The sequence below is a fragment of the Antedon mediterranea genome, chromosome 1 (genome assembly GCF_964355755.1).
Source record: "Antedon mediterranea chromosome 1, ecAntMedi1.1, whole genome shotgun sequence".
Classification (NCBI taxonomy): Eukaryota; Metazoa; Echinodermata; class Crinoidea; order Comatulida; family Antedonidae; genus Antedon; species Antedon mediterranea.
In genome coordinates, this window is record NC_092670.1 from 6,397,554 (window position 1) to 6,415,175 (window position 17,622).

A 17,622-nucleotide genomic window follows, 5' to 3' on the forward strand; every position below is an offset into this window, starting at 1 on the left:
TACAACCTTTTATATTATTTTAGGAATGACTACTTTAATAATTTGATTTTTCATTTGTTAATTATAATTTGTTTTTTCTTTACAGGCAATAGAACCTTTTATGTACAATTATTACTTTATGGAGTTGGTGTTCCATTGGTGTCTCATCATGTCTGTTCTGTTTGATATTAAAAGGAAAGTAAGTATTGTAATGCAAGTTCGTTAAAATCGGTGGGCAACATTAAATATGTTAGCGCCTTCTTATTTTGTAGCTTATTTTGATTTTAAATTGTTTAACAATAATTATCTATGTAAGCTACAAAAAATTATAACCAACCAACGCCTTGTTTTTAGGGCACCATAAAAATCAACTAACACTGGCTGAGTCAACCTGTTGAAGTATTGTGAAATAAATAAATAAAATTTAAAAAGCTAATAATATGAGACTCAAATGTCATATTAAAAACATACTAACTGTAAATCCTATCCTTGTTGAATTTAACCTTGCTTTTGGATTTCGTAACATTTGCATGTAAAAACAGTAATGATTGAAATTGCATGAAATGTTGTTAATATCTGAAGTGAACTGTAGTGTAATCACATCCTTCTCTTCTAAATAATGCTCATGAATAAATCATTCATATTATATTTCTTACACAACATTTAATAGTCATTTTTCTCATTATTAAAGCAGGGCAGTGTCCTAAGAAATGTGTTCAAAATTTAACTTAAATATTTTTAATATAAGTTTCAATTCATTTCCATAAAAATATTCAAACAAATATTAAATAATAATAGGTGCATTTTGTTTACTTATTTTTCTGTAATTTTGTTGTGCCGAAATTTAATATCAAATCAAGAACTACCATGAAGTATATAAAATGTCTGATAAATAATAAAAAATTCCAAATTGAATGCCAAATATCTACTGTACTGTAGGATACAGGAAACTAGGTATTGTAATACTTCAACAATCACAGCATGAACAATACAGTGTCTAAAGCCATTTTCTATAGAAAAATAACCATACAAGAATTAGGGTTTCCTACACAGCTATAGTACAGTATGTATACACATCCCACCAAATGAACAATGAATACAAAAAGAGTGGCATTTTTTCCTCTTTATTTTCAATAAAAGATCATTCCATGTTGAAAGCATTCTTCACATTATTGTGAACCGATCAATTCAAACCCGATGATTCATCATTTGGTAAATCAACATATAAACATGATTGAAACATTTATATTTAAGTGCATATTATATAAATCCATTTCGTCTTGCTTGGCATGGGGTAGTTCCAGAATTTTCCAACATATGTCCTCCAAAAATTGGTATTTCTCAGAATGCAACATTTTAATCTATTTATCAAATGAGAAAAGACAGCAAAACCGGATAATTGTTTGTAAAAAAAATAAAGCATATTTGTTAGGTATAATTTATATTCTACTGCAGTTATTGCAGTAACTACATTTTTAAACTGTAATGATATTATTTTGTTCCACATTATAGAGGTTTTTGAGTTTGAGTCCATAGTTTTGTGGTGTTTGTGGATTAGAAAGCCTGGATTACAGAATAAGCAATACATTACATGTTTTAGGTCCTAGCCACACCCTAAACATATTGTTATTTTAAAAGATAATGTGGTTTTAATATTCAAAATATCAATAAACATTGCTTGTTCTTGGAGCTCAGGTACAGGCAGGAATTTTAAATATAATATCTGGTTAATTGTACATAAATAAATTATTTGTAATAGAAATCAAGACAAAAAAAACATGAATTTCCCTTAAAATGGTCAAATACAAAATTTGGAAAAATTCTGCTATAAAAAACATATAAAATTCTGCATAAACAGTGTATAAACCTTGATAAATAATGTTAAAAGGTTCAATAGTAAAATTGTAGTTATACTGCAGTAACATGCTCCCTTACACAATGGAACGTAAAAATATGTTATTTTACCATCATCGGCAAAATGCTAATTGTAACCTTCGTTTTACAGGATTTTTTACCGAACATCATTCATCACTTCGTGACCGTTATGTTGATTAGCTTTTCGTGGGTGTGTAATTTTGTAAGAATAGGAGGACTTGTGTTGACCTGCCATGACCTGTCTGATGTCTTCCTTGAGGTAAATATGCAAATATGTTTGTCCAAAAAAAAATTACCATATTTTTACCCCTAAATTACAGTATTACCTTGCTACCTTAAAACCGACCTCAGGCTGTAAAAATTGCATCTATGTAACAGCAGTACATGTGCATGCCATTCATCTTGTGTTTTTTTTAAAAGCTGTATTGTCCCCCAAAAAATTATGAAAAATAAAGAGATTTGAAAAGTTATTCACTTCCATAGCTAAAAAAACAAACACAAATTCTGATTTAACTAGCCTGTAATTGACCGAGTATTGACTTGCATTAAAAAATAATAATTGTGTCTTTTTTTTATATTTTTCAGTCAGCCAAGATGGCCAAATACGCCAATCGAGAATCTTTAACAAATGTTCTATTTGCCATATTTGCTATTACATTCTTTTTTTCCAGAATTGTCATGTTACCTTATAGGTAAGTTTTGGGCAGTTATCCCAACAGGCTCTTTTAAACTAATAGGAAAGACCTGTATATAGAATGAAAACATTAACCCCTAAAATCTCTTTAGTGGAGAAATGGTCTAGCCCTGTGGAATGAGAGACAGAGTCAATGCCCTCATGTAAGAGGGAGAAGTGGAGAGATGGTGTAGCCCTGTGGAATGAGTGACAGTCAGTAACCTTTTGTAAGAGGGATAAGTGGAGAGACAGTCTTGCACTGTGGAATGAGTGACAGTTAGTAACCTTTTGTAAGAGCGAGAAGTTGAGAGATGGTGTAGCCCTGTGGAATGAGTGACAGTCAGTACTTTTGTAAGAGGGATAAGTGGAGAGATAGTGTAGCACTGTGGAATGAGTGACAATCAGTTACCTCTTTTAAGAGGGAGAAGTGGAGAGATGATGTAACCCCATGGAATGAGTGACAGTCAGTAGCCTCTTGTAAGAAGGAGAAGTGGGGAGATAGTGTAGCCTTGTGGAATGAGTAAAAGTCAATGACCTCTTGTAAGAAGGAGAAGTGGGGAGATGGCGTAGCAGTTCAAGTTCCAGCTCAATGCGATGCACGTCTGAGAATACAGTTAACTCTCCTAACTAATCCTGAAAACCAGACACTCTCCCAAAACCAGACTTATTTTGTTAAAAGTTTTCCTAATAAAGTATGTAAAAAAAAACAAAACACTTAAGCCTGTTTAGAATGCATATATGCTAGTTGTAAAGTCTTGTGTGCTAAAAATTTGTTTTCTTATTTGCAGAATCATCTATAGTTCTATGGTGGAGAGTCATGCGATAGTAGGCTTTTTCTATTCTCATATATTCTTAAATGGTTTGATGTGTGTGTTGCAAGTCCTTCATTTTTACTGGTTTTACTTAATCAGCTGCATGGTCTATAGTAGCGTTGTCAAGGGAAAGGTATTTATCGTCTTTTCAATAATTGTTTCTATTACTTTATTTCATAGAAAGAATTTAAGGACTTGCCTTGACCGTAAGATCAAAGGAAAATCTGATCTACCAGCCTATTCAAAAGCACTGCTGTCAATAAAGATATTCTCTTACCATTTCCATCTATGGAATTGTACCTTTGATCTAAGATCGTTGCAAGTCCTCTTTCCTTTCGGTGTTGAGGTTAACAATAAAAGTATTTTTAGACAGTGGAAACAGACCAATTAAACTAAAAACAACAGTGTTAATTTTGTATGTGTAACATGTACTGTTTTTTAAATGTAATTTTATTGAAAATTTAATTGGAATAGTAATTTACTTTGAGAGTATATGTATCACACTGCCCTCTACCAACCTATTCTTATTTGCCAGTATCTGATCATCATATATAAATAATTTGCAGGTATAATAAGTAAGGTTATTATTAGTTGTTGCTTGGTGGTTAAAATGCTCAGCTACTAATCCTAGATGACTTGTAAAAAGATTGTGTTTAAATAGTGTAGAGTATCTTGCCACCTTTGTGAAGGACAATGAATGAACTTGCTTATGGCTGTTCTTGGCAAGCAATATTCCTAAATAAATAATAATCACCTCATCCCACTACTCAACCACCATCTGACTTGCTACTTAAGCGGCTCTTCTGGCCCTCTACTCAACAATTTGCACGCAGGGTCAGTGGCCGTATTCACCAATCACACTTAAGTGAGAGATTTGAGTATTTCACTCAATTCAATAAATATTTAAGTAGTTTATTTAAGTTCCCTTAAATTGTATTCAATTTAATAGATTTTTTGTTGATTTGTTTAAATTTTTAAATGCAAGTGTTTCCCTTAGCCTACGTGTGAATGGTGAATACAGTCACAGAGCTGAGAGTCTTGTCGTCCTGCTCAATCTCTATTGCATTTAATTTACAATACCATTAAACAATTTGATTTACTTTTTCGCAGGTTGGTAAGGATAACCGAAGTGACGATGAAAGCTCTGGAGAATCGGACGAAATTGTCGAGAATCATTTAAATGGTAGTGCGAAAAAACATGCTAACAATGGTATGGAAATCAACAGCAACGTTTCTTAGATTGCTGTTGTCTGCCAAAATGCTCATTTCAATGCCTTGGCGAACTTTCTACCTGACATCCTTACAGATGTATTGTCCCCCAAAATCATGAAAAATAAAGATAAATCAAACTTTGAATAGGATATTTTGCATTTTTAAAGAAGTTATTCACTTCCATAGAAAAAAAATAATGATTTCACTTATAAAGACAAATAAACTGTTCAAATAAAACCAAAAACCCATGGTTTGACAGACAATTTGGTTTTAAATATTTTTCCGGTAAATAATTTTTTTGCTGATCCAATTTTTAGTGAAATTATTATTTTGTGGCATTAAAATGGCGTGTTCAACACAAATATTTTTGAAAAATTATTTTTTCGGGGAGACAATATATCTTTAAATATCTCTACTTGACAAAGAAGCATTTTTTTAGATTCTATGCAGTGTTTATTTTATCAAACGTAGTGTTTATTTGTTTGAGAAAAAAATAATTGTCAAATCTTTTTTAACATTGTAATTGTTGTATATTTGGTCCTATTCGTCAACGTATCAGGCTTCTTTTTTTCTCATGTAAAAATATTTTACACAGCAATATTTGATTGAAATTTAATTTTGTTTTTATTCCAATATATATATATACTTTTATTTCTATTCATTCATTTGTTTCAACTCTCCCAATTGAAACAACATAACATTGCACAGTACACTTTTCACTATAGTATATCCTAAATATACCAATGCAACAATATATTATGCAAAATTTACCATGTGTATGAAATACTAAATTATCTAACACCTTTCCACTTCCAAAAAGAAATAAAACATATTCAAAAAAGAATAATATAACATACAATATTAATTAAATATTAATATAATAATGGTAAAGGTTAATTCATCTCCTTTTTAATAATTAAGAATATACTCTAAATATAAAATTGTAAGGAATATACCTATATATAGATATACTGTATACTATTACTTATTAGATATTCATTTAACACATCACTGTACCTCAAATTGTCCTTAGATTAATAAACATCATAAGAATAAATTACATTTAGAAAAAGCAATATATGGTGTGAGACCGGGTATGAATGCTCATCAAAGTTTGAGTCCCTAAAATTGTTTCCCACTATACATCAAGACAAGTAAATTGACCAATCACTAGCATTTGATTTTCAAAACTGTGTCTTGTGATTGGTCAGATTACCTATGTTGCACATACGTCCTTGTGGGAAGTGTAACAAATTATGAGCAAAGAGTAACGATTACTATGCTTTTATATTCCAATACTCGACTGATTCAATATTTGTATTAGCATCAGTTTCACAATACCTTATTTGGTAATGTAATAACGACTGCATATGTACACAGAAGTATAAAACTATAATAATAATTATATGATAATATGATACTAGGATCTATATATAGTTTTATTATTATCATTTATATTGATATATCTTCCTTTGCATTCCTTTTATTTTTTTGTATTGAATACCATATTTCAAAATATTAATTTACAGTGAATCATATACATTAACCAACAATTATTTAATACTTATTATACTTGGATTATTATTTTTAGTACATTTAACAATTATTTATAGAGAAAAAACATTTGTAGACCATGTAGTATTAAGTTACTATACTATACACTAATGAAAACAATAGTGCCTTAAATAATTATTCAATGCCTGCATTTTAAATTATTTCAAATTGAATTATGGGACAAAAACTTTATTTTTAAAACCTTATTAGCGATGTCATCTTGTTGCGATATTGAGACATATATTAGGCCTACCGGTACCTAATAAATCTTATACAATAATCTACTATCATGAATACATTACATACATTTTTAAACATCCTTCCCAACCCATATCTTACATATGTACCCTATCTCTTATGTGAGATGAATAAATTGAGAGGGTTAATCACAAATTAAACTCCACAATTTCATTAGGAAAATATTATCATGTGCATACTACTTGCGTATACTAGGCTGAAAAGTCTACCTTGAATCATGGAGTTTCAAATATATTTGTTTTTGTTGTTTTCATCCATGTATGTCCTTGCTTTGTCAATTTCCTTGAAAACATAGGACGCCTTGATGTTTTGTCTTTGGCATTGAAAGGTAGTTGCTAGCACCAATGCTCATATTATGCAATCTTAAGATGTACCCCTTATACATCCTTACTGTTAATAACATACACCTTTGGCACTGCCGCAACAACAGGATTGAACTGGATATTATTTGACCCCGCCTTTTACTTAGTATTTTTAATTTTGCAAGGAGTTTTCTCCCCACCTCCCACTAAAGGAGCAAATTCTCCTGAAAGATTAAAAAGTTTATTTTATACTGTACTGCTAGACAGTACAGCTAGACAGTACAGTAGTTTGATAACTCAAGGCGAAAAACACATGCTTTTGTTTACCATTGCCAAGATTTCTTAAATAGCGCCCTCTATGGTTTCAAGTATTATCAAAATGTATACTGATTAGTCATGCTTGCTAAATGTTTGCAGATATCTTTTTTTTCCCACTCTAGATAGAAGTAGTATTAGTGACTGTAGCTTGGTGGTTAGCATACGTGCCTTCTGATCCTTGGGCCTGGATTCAATTCTGCACCTAAGTACCGGGATTGTCCAAATTGGTCACAACCAGTGCCACTACTTCCTTTCATAGTTTATATTAAAACACATCTTTTCTTCTTTAACTAGTGGGTTAATTGCTGTTAAATACATTGGCATTAAAGTGTCTCCTAGCCTCTAAAACATTCCAAATACTGTACCAAAGGGTACAGTACAATTAAAATATCACATAATTCCACTAAATTAGTGGTTTAGTCTTTCTTTGCCTGTATAGTGTGTGCATTGTCTGATCCTATGTTATGCCTACAAATGCAGTCTATTTGTGTCTTGATATTTGGTACCTTGTTATTTAGTTAATAATGCAGTAACATCTCTCAGTTGTTTATGTATGTAAATGGAAGGGCGTTCCTTGGCTTGTAACTTTTATTTTTACTGGGTAACCAAAAGAAGGTTAGATTACTATCGGAAGTAGATATAGGACAGATAGTTGTGCAATTCCATGATGCCTTAAGCTTGCGTTAATCCATCTTTTTGCTTAAGTCAAGATAGTATCAAACCAGTTATTGTTATCTTATAGTTTAGATTCAAGGAAAACACATATTCTGGAAACTTACTTAAGCAAAATTATTGACTTAAAACAAAGTTTTTGTCTTAAGCAAGTTTGAAAAATCTGACTCTGTTGTATCCTAGGATTGGCACTTGGAGACAAAGAAAACAATAATTTGGAATTGTCACTGTATAATAGATTTCAATGTATGCAGTTAGTATAGAATGGATTACAAATCTTTGTTTAGTTTGATTTCAGTAGAGCTGATTATTTTGTAGATATGCACCTATAGACTGGAAATAATTCTGCCTTTAAATAACAATCTCTTATGTGCTAGATACTGTGACATTTGCATAACCATCTGGAAAATGATAATGGAGGCTGCATCTAATTATGCAAATCATGACATATCTTGGTTTGTTATTGGTTGATATCATTTGATTATTATGCATCCTATGATAAAATCATTTTTGTTTTGATTGGTTAGATTATGCAACTAATTATAATTATGCACATTTCATGATACAAATCATTCTTTGATTGGTTGATTTTGCTATTAATATGCATACAAGGTATGAATCAGTCTGTGATTGGTTGATGTTCATCTGATTAGCATTTATTGGAGGATGTCTGAATGTTTTGTTTAAAAAAATGTCCTGGATGTTATTTAAATGAGCATTCCATGTTACAAATTGCTCTCTGATTGGTTGATTTTGAATTCGTTTTTAAATTCTTTTATTTGCAGTAATCTGTATTTTCATTTTATATGATTGTAGTTAGTTTTGAATTAGTACTGTTGAAGTATATTTGATTTAATATTATTTTATATGTATTTTCTTTTGATAATTGCAATTGTCTACTTAACATATCTTAATTTATAAATTTTTATTGTAATTTCTGTAAAATCAGCTATGGACAATCTTATTTTTAAAGCCTCGATCGCAATGGACCTATTTTGGTAAAATTAACCGAGTCGCCGGCTAAGTCCAATCTAAACACTGGGTACAGTTCCCTCATGGTTACTTGTACTGCCTTCCCATTAGAACTTACCATGGTCCCTGTTAAACTAACTACGCTCGCTAGAAATGTGCAACTCATGTAAACAAATGAACCAACAATCATAGCTTTCAATGTCACGGTTAAATGGTTTAAAACCATGGTAAAACTAGCTGCAATCAAGTTTACCGATGGCCTTGTGTAAAGTTACCTTGGTTAAATTTATCATTTTTAAAGTCAAACAAGATTTAAGACAAAAAACATAAATATAACAATTAATCGTCTGGTTGCAGTTTTACTTTTTCTGTTGGATGAAATATATTTTATTTTTAACAAGAAATTCTTTTTTATATATCAAAACCTTTCTATCACTAGCGTATTAACAAAAGTTAATACCACTTCCACCTTATAACAAATGTTACCTCCTGATTCCTACACGATTTTTGAATGTTTGAATCAAGTTCTCACCTGCTAAAAATATAGTATACCGCCCTCTATTATATTGTTTTTTAAACTGGACTATTGCTTTTTAATCCTTTAAACCATCGATCTATAATTATTCACAATTTCTAAATTTCTTAGATTTTTATATCGGTGACTAAAATAAAAAATGGCTTTCTATTAATTTTTAAAATATAGACATGAAATATAAATTTTCCTGCTTTCTGCCATAATTTACATACAAAAACTTTTTGTTCATATAAATCATATTTACTGAAATATTATATATACAGATAATCTATAAAAAACCATCTAACAAATCATTACTTACTGCAGTAAATGCAGTAGAAATACTGCAGTAATTGATACTCAGCCTTACTTAACTCTGTTAGTGCATATATAATTCCATAATCATCTTCCTCAGTATTAATGTTTATTTTTATGTAAGTTTATTTTGATATTTTTATTTTTATATATTATTTTATACATAGCAAAATCATAATCAATGTTTTTGTGATAATTCCAGCAAAACAAAAGCCAAAAACAACTGCAATCTTGGGATCATGTAAAAAGTATTCTACTAGAGTTACTGCAGTAACTACAGTACTAGATTTGTTTTACTGCAATAATGTATGATTTCAGTTTGTTTCATCTCAAAGTTTATGAAAAAGTTACTGTAATAAACAGATTTACAGGTTAAGCTTGGTTCCCACTAGGACGCAACCCAAGCGAGTTGACCAATATACAAGCAACTGTTTGAATAATCAATCACTTGTGACTCGCTTACGTTGCGTCCTTGTATTACGTCTCTAATGGGAACCAAGCATTAAAGAGTAGTTACTGCTGTAACTGCAGTAGAATAGTGTTGTGACAGTCCCTAAAGCATTCATTCCAAAATATGTTATCTCTCGAATTTCCAATTAAATATTGATTTTTTACATTTTTTTCCCCCGCTGCTTTGAGTTTTGAGTTTTATTTCGGGCTCTTTTTATGACAATACATATGTACATTAAATGTGTGTCTGTTTGTATATCAGTAGAGATTTGGGGAGGAGTGGTTATTCTTGGATAAGCTGACATTTCTCTTGTTTTTTTCTGTTTGATAATTTGTATGGTCTCGTCACAAGTGAGTCGCTTGGTTGGAAATAGTAAACATAATAAAAAAGAAGCTTTAGTGTTGTCTTTGATTATTTCAATTTTTTCATAATTAGATTTGAAATTTGAAATAGGTTACGGAGTTGAGGAAATCAACTTCAAAGCATGAAGGAAGTAAACAACATCTTACTATTTCGTTCAAATTAAGCTGACAACGAATAATAACATTAAACCTGAGCTTCTTGAAATGTGCCTAAATAACATTGTACTCTTGAAAATAATAATTCAGGACTCTGTCTTACACTATCGAACTTCATGTGACAACAAAAATGTGATGTACCTATACATGGGCATGATGATGTCACCTCACTACCATACAGTATTTGGGTATATAACTACCATATTTAGGCACATTACACTTTATTTGTCAAACTAGTTTGATAGTGTACCAATGAAGCGACTCATTTCGTGGCGAAACCTCAAATTTAGTAGTTAAAAGTTAATTTTTTCTTAGATAGCTAAGCTTATGAATTGTATACTGTTTGTGTATGTTTAATAAATATTCAATATTGATGACAATTATTGGAGTTTTTTTTCCCCAATGTCAATTTAAACAGAGATTTTACCGATCACATGATAAATTTTAATGTCACATATTGTCACGTTTTTGTCTTAAGGGAAAAAAAATTGTAAATTTTGTTGCTTAACAAATTAAAATGTGATTAAATGAAATGGAAATGCTACTCAGTCTTGTTTTTCGTCAAATTTTGTTCCTACTGTAATCATTTCTTCCACTGCTTATTAGTTTTGCTGTAAATATTAATAAATATAAATATTTTGGCACACATGGCGTTTCATACATATGATACTGGATTAAGGCCAAGCAGACAAGCAGTAAACAAAAAAAAAACAAAATATAGAATCTATGTAATTTCTTATGACCATTTACACAAAACAAGGAGCGGATGGGTTGGGTCAAGGTAGATACAGATTCTACGGTTTTCCGCATACCGTTACCTCTCGTCTCGTAAATTAGCTTTTGAAGACAAAAAATCGAAATGCGGACCAGAATACAAACATAGAAAAAATAACTACAACTATGACTGGTTAAGCGGTTGCAATTTTTTTATATTTTTTAGTATCATTATTATTAGAATAATATAACAATAACAAGAAAGAATAAGGAACTAAATGTTTCTATTGCCACAATAACATTTGTTCATTTAACAATAAACAGATACATTGTTTTTTTGCTGAATTGAAATGAAAGAATTATAAATATTGTACCAAGAAAAGTATGGGGAAATACTGATTTTATTTAGGTTGCCTAAACAATAGCAAACAGTTTGATGGTGGTTTTTCGACTTTTAAAATTTTTATTTTTTAGATAATATTAAAATATTAGTAAAAAGATAACATTTTGGTACATATGGTGTTTCATACATATATCTTGTAGTTTCCAGACAAAAATCGAAATGGACTACAAGACAAACTGCTTACTAATGCTTAATATTAAATGTGAAATACCAAAAAATGTATGAGGAAATAATTAAAATAATATTTATAAATGTTATTTCTGCATTCATTTCTTGTTATTTTGTATTATAGCCAACCTACAGTACCCTTTGGCTGGTCCAAAATAATTTTCCAATAGTAAGAAAGAGTTTATGAACTTGTGGACTGAAAACTCAGGTTTTCAGAGTGACTTTGAGACAATTGAATAGATATAAAATACCATGGAATAACCAAGGTAAACTCTCCCCAGGACAACTCCCACAAGACAGCCATCATACAAAGACAATACTAACATACCTAAACTTTATGGGGTGATATTTGTAATTGTACTAGGGAGTCCCAGATTGTGTTTTCTGCATGGGGGTAATTGTCCAAGGGGTAGTTTTCTTAGAACCCAATTCTCATTCAAATTCTTTGTTAGGCCCTCTTGGCCAAACTTGTATAATAATGTATTTATTTTGCTGATTAATCGTAGTAAGGTCTTATGTCACATGTGTGTGAGATTTATCATAATATGAACAGTAAGTTTTGCTGGTATATTTGCAGATGATGATTTACCATATACTGTAGATATATAAGCGAAATTTGTATGATATGAGGCCTTGTTTTACATACAGACTGCTTACACATAATACATTCTCCAACAGCTGTTGGGTATAACCACAGTATATCCCTATCCCCTTCCCAGGTCACAAATTAAACACTACAAATCTATATTTCAAAATTGTTGCCTCTTGTTTCTAACTTTTTATCCTAAAGTGAATTGTAGGATCCAGAAATCTTTTTTTCCACATGATACAACCTAGGTGGAACTCTACCTATCATTGTTCATGGTATTTTTATTTCTACTTCGGAAGTAGAAAAAAACAGTAACATGGAAATTGATACCGAAGTCCCACCCATTTTTCACCCTTAAATTTGTTAATCTATCTATAATCTAAGTATACAATTAATCTACTAGAGTGTTATGCAACAGAAAAAGTCCCCTAGAATACAACGCAGTAAGCCTACAATTGTTACTGGTACTTGTCCAGGAAGTAGAAAGCAGCGAAAGTCTAAAGAACATTGATAAGATAGGTATAACCCCCTATAATAATAATAATACCACATTTATATAGCGCCCTTTTCAGGAGTAATCATGCTCAAAGGCGCTTTACAAGCATTATTACCCCAGTATTTTTTGGGATCAAACACGTATGGAAACATACTCCCATAATGCAGCCGGTAACCAGCGCAAAGTTGTGTCTAGATCTAACTGGGTACCCATTTATACACCTGGGTGGAGAGAGGCAACGTAAGTAAAGCATCTTGCCTACGGATACAAGCAATGCGGCGAGAGTTGGATTCGAACCTAGGTCTGACGATCGGTAGTCCAACGTCCAACACACTGCGCCACGCGCCTATACATTTTCTGCATGGATGTAACTAACACACAAAACTTGTTTTACTGGTATGGCAAGATTTGTCCAGGAAGTAGATTATAATAAGGAAATAGAAAAACTATTTCATCATGCTTAATTTGTTTTTTTTAAGGGCATAAATATTTGTGTTTAAGTACTGAATAGGAATTTTGCTTGGAATTGTTTTTGTGAATTGGTTTTTCAAATAATCATGTGTTGTATAATATAAACATGTTACATTGTATGATAGAAATATAGATTAAGAATTTCGCCATTAAGCCATTTTTGATCGACATTTTCAATATATATATGAAACTCGATTGGATAATGATTGACAAACCATCGAGGGGAATTTCCCCTGTAATTTACAACCAGGGTTCTTGTAAAGTAAAGTAATGCCTTGTGCAATACTTGAACAGGAAATAAGCCTTTTGATACCTTGGTTGTAACATGCACCTCCAATGGTCCAGGGTTCAATCTTTTGTTAGAAAGAGGGACAGATTCTTCTAAAATAAAAGTTAATTTGTATTTATAGTGTATCATGATTCAAAATCATTACAGTGTCAAATCATAGGTTTCTTGATTCTTTTTTTTATGTTGTCAAAAGCAATAGGATTAATAGGCCCTACAGTTGAATACAAAATGTTTAATATCTTGAAATTCACCATTGTTACAACAAAAACCCAGCCTGTGGTTCATTAACCACTTATTTACTTTATATACACATTTTAGAATGCTTGATTTAGTAAAGTTGACTAGTAGCACCATACAAAATTGGTTTATTATTATTTATTTTTTTAAATTTAGTTTAGTTTTAATTTGGAATATAAATTTCATGTTATAAATTATTTGACCACTCTATTGTATATGTGTTCTATCTTAATATTACATTATTAAAATTGAATAAAAGAAAGAAAGAAATTATACCTGGCAAAAAAAAAAATAGATATTTGTCAATAAAATATGTGTAATAATGTTTATGTTGGCCTAATTATTATTTTTCTTCATATATTTACAATAAAGAGATAATGTCAATTTTTCCATGCTATAACCATGGACCTAAAAATGTATTAGGTCCATGGTCCCTATATGTCCCTATGTTTGCTATAACAAACATAGGCCTACTGTGAGTACAGAGTAATCTCATTCTGTATCTATATAGTGTGTAGGGTGCAGTTAAATGTTGTTTGCTCTGACCAAAGACCATACTTCCTGTGTGCTATTTGCCTAGCCTGTACATCGCCTTATATGTAAGCAAGAATATCTTGATAATTTCCTGAACAATCCAAAAATGAAAACTTGTGTAGAGATTGTTTTTGTCCATACATGGTGATATGAAACGTTCTTGACTTTATTATTAGTATCGGCGTTGTCAACAACTTTACTACGTTTTAATTACTGCACAACTAAGTTATTAATCATAGTTTTATTATATCAGTTATACACAGTAATGGACAAAGTTTAGCTATAATAATTGTGATTTGGGAGTGAAATTATTATTAATTAATTAATTAATAATTATTTTTATATCTGTTTCATTTTTATTTTACTTCTTTTATAATATGCACTGAATTTTGTTAAAACAAATTATTTTGTCTATTTTTTCAGGAATATTATAGCATTATATATAGCATTATTTCCGTTTCATTTTTATTTTACTTCTAACATACAGAATAAAAAAATGCATTTTGTCTATTTCATAAGGAATAATGAATATTGTAGCATTTTTTATATTGAAGGCTAGTACATAACAAATATTTAATATCTAAAAAGTAAGTGGTTTTGTTTTGTCTTGTCCTCTTTCTTACAAAGCTACAAATGAAAAGGTACAAAAGAGAGCATTGCGTATCATGCTAGGTAACAACTATTTGTGCTATGATCATGCATTGTCTGTTACTGGTTTACCTACTCTTGTTGAGAGAAGAAACAAACTTGTGTTGTCTTTCGGGGAAGGCTTATTAAAATCCGAGCTGTTTAGAGAAATACTTCCCCCTCTTCATAAGCCAGCTCGGTCTCTCAGAGTCAATCGCTTTCTAGAAGTACCTCATTGTAAAACCAGCAGACTTAGGTCGTCTCCAGTTCCCACCATGGTGGATATAATTAATAGGCACCACTAGCTCTTTTTTAGATATGTAATAAGTGAATGTTTTAAGGTTTTTTATTCATGTATGTTTTTAATTGTATGGTACGATATCTAATTTTATTAAGATGTTTCTATTTTTATAGCAATTTTAACTAATTTTTAGTCATTTGTAATACATTTCATTTCAGTCCTTGACTGTCGTTTTGTAATATATTTTTATATACCGAATAAATAAAAAAAAATAAATAAAAAAAATTAGAAAAAACTTTGTGCAGTGGACCATGACCAACAGAAATACAATGAACTGTCTGTATCAATCAAACATTCATTTCTTGTTTCAGTTTCTTTCTCATGACATATTATTACTGTATTTTCAATTGTTATTTGTTTGATATTTAGAGTATGAATTATCAGCCTTTCAATACATAGATTATGAATTTTCTAAATTTTTTTGATTTATCATTTTTACATAATAACTTCAAATTCTGTTTAAAAAAAACTTCCTTGTTGGCAATTATGCAGTTGCTTTGTTTAAAATATATATGATATTATTGATTGTTTTGCACAATAACGTCCATATGTAAATGTATGTATGTATATAAGGGAGTGTATTGATTTTCAAGAAAATCGATTTATCGATGACGTCACAAAAGCTTATTGCAATCTCGAGTTATCTGTATGTTTAATATGAGCCGAACTATTAAATCGCGCGCCCTCTGTCGTTTTTCCTTTTTTACAGGTTCGTGCATTTTCTGATCGCTTTACTACATACTTACTACCACTGTTATAGTAGTAAACTCCCTCCGCAAAGCTCATTCAATAATATACAATCCTATCAATTTAAAAGTAGTCATAAACAAGTGAATTAGTCAATAACTTCTAATACGGTACAAGGTTAAGCTATGCGTCGGCCCTGAAATTGTTCAATTTTAGCATTTTGATGTCGTTTTAAGGGGTTTACCCATTCAAATAATTAAAGGAAAGGAACAGATTTTGAAAATTCCCTAAACTCCTCCCCTTTTCTAGTAATTCTTATAATAAAGCTATAATCTGTTAATATACCATTCCATTTTTGGTAATAATACAAAGGTTCACTTCCCTGGATAGAATTTACCGCTATTGTTCGACAAGAGTGGAATAATAAGTATGTATCAACTGTACCGTGATGTACTCAAATACCAATACCTGGTGGGAAGTTATATAATTGTATTTGTATAGTAAAAGAATGTCGAAAGCTTTCACTTCAAACTACACTTTCAAATAAGCAAAATGATGAACGTTAAATATATATATTTTATAAGACCAGTTAAGATCGGATAATATGATTTAAATAGAAATTGTAGCTTTGTTTTTGATTATTTATTATTAGTTTATGTATATATAGGGCCTAGGCCTATATATTTTTTTACGTATTCGTATTTAATAATATTATATCTTAGGGTGGGTCAAACTTAAAGTCATTCTGACTCTCCCCCCACATGATTACTTCATTGCAATTATTATACTGTATGTATGTTATAATATTGTGGAAATAAATTGAATTGAATTGCATTATTTTTTCTAACGGTGTTCAGATTAAAGATTTGATATTTAGATTGTTTTCGTTGCAGAGGCTCCTCGAGACTGTGCCTTGTGAGGCGCCTCTGGGTGAAATATTGAATTAAAAAAAACTATTTTAATAAATAGATATACTGCTGCATGTTATTTAAAATCTCTTCTTAAACTTTGTTGCAAAAACTGTCTTCTCGATCTGCATAACTACACAATTAACACTATAGGCAAGGCAATCAACATAGGCCTTTAATAACTAAAGATTATTCCTCTATGTAGTTATAGGCCTACAGACAAATATTAAATTTAGTTGTACAGTAATATAAAATAATGTTCAATGGAAACTGAAAGTTTTCGTTTCAGCAGAACACTTGTTTTCTTTAAATTCCATAAAAGGTGATGCTATCCGGGGTTTCAGCGGTGATTAATGCCTTATATGGTAAATTTGCCAACAAGACGAGGTTACAAATCTGCAAAATTAAGTCATTTCTAAACTTATCTACACAAAATTCTGTTTGTCAATGTAGTCTTGTCCTTGGCCTTGCTTCAAAAAGCTGTGAATAGGACTGCGATTGAGGGAATTTCCCCTTACGCAATGTAATCTGATTTCCTTAATAAAATATAGGACAGTTGTGCACTTTTTTACGTTCACAGTTTTTCGTGAAAAATGTAAAGCCTCCTTCCTGGCCGATATCTTTCTAATTTTGTATAAAGATTAACAAAGTTACGGGGTCCATGTCTATCAATTCGAATATACGTGATCTTGAATATTCGAAATGATACTGTACTATGCCTATTCATAATTGGATTATTTTAAAAGCATTTTCTTTTCTAGTGCCAAGTCAGA

At 30.7% G+C, this 17,622-nt stretch overlaps 1 protein-coding gene across 1 annotated transcript in view; it reads left to right on the plus strand.

Annotated features, from left to right (window-relative positions):
• Window positions 1-13,298, plus strand: part of LOC140054860 (ceramide synthase 6-like) — a 29,285-nt gene extending 15,987 nt beyond the window's left edge. Inside the window, exons 4-9 of the mRNA XM_072099961.1 lie at window positions 86-178; window positions 1,985-2,113; window positions 2,440-2,546; window positions 3,316-3,472; window positions 4,450-4,549; window positions 12,703-13,298. Coding sequence (XP_071956062.1) covers window positions 86-178; window positions 1,985-2,113; window positions 2,440-2,546; window positions 3,316-3,472; window positions 4,450-4,549; window positions 12,703-12,731 — 615 coding nt within the window. The 3' untranslated portion in view covers window positions 12,732-13,298. The remainder of the gene's footprint in view (window positions 1-85; window positions 179-1,984; window positions 2,114-2,439; window positions 2,547-3,315; window positions 3,473-4,449; window positions 4,550-12,702) is intronic.
• Window positions 13,299-17,622: the final 4,324 nt, after the last annotated feature.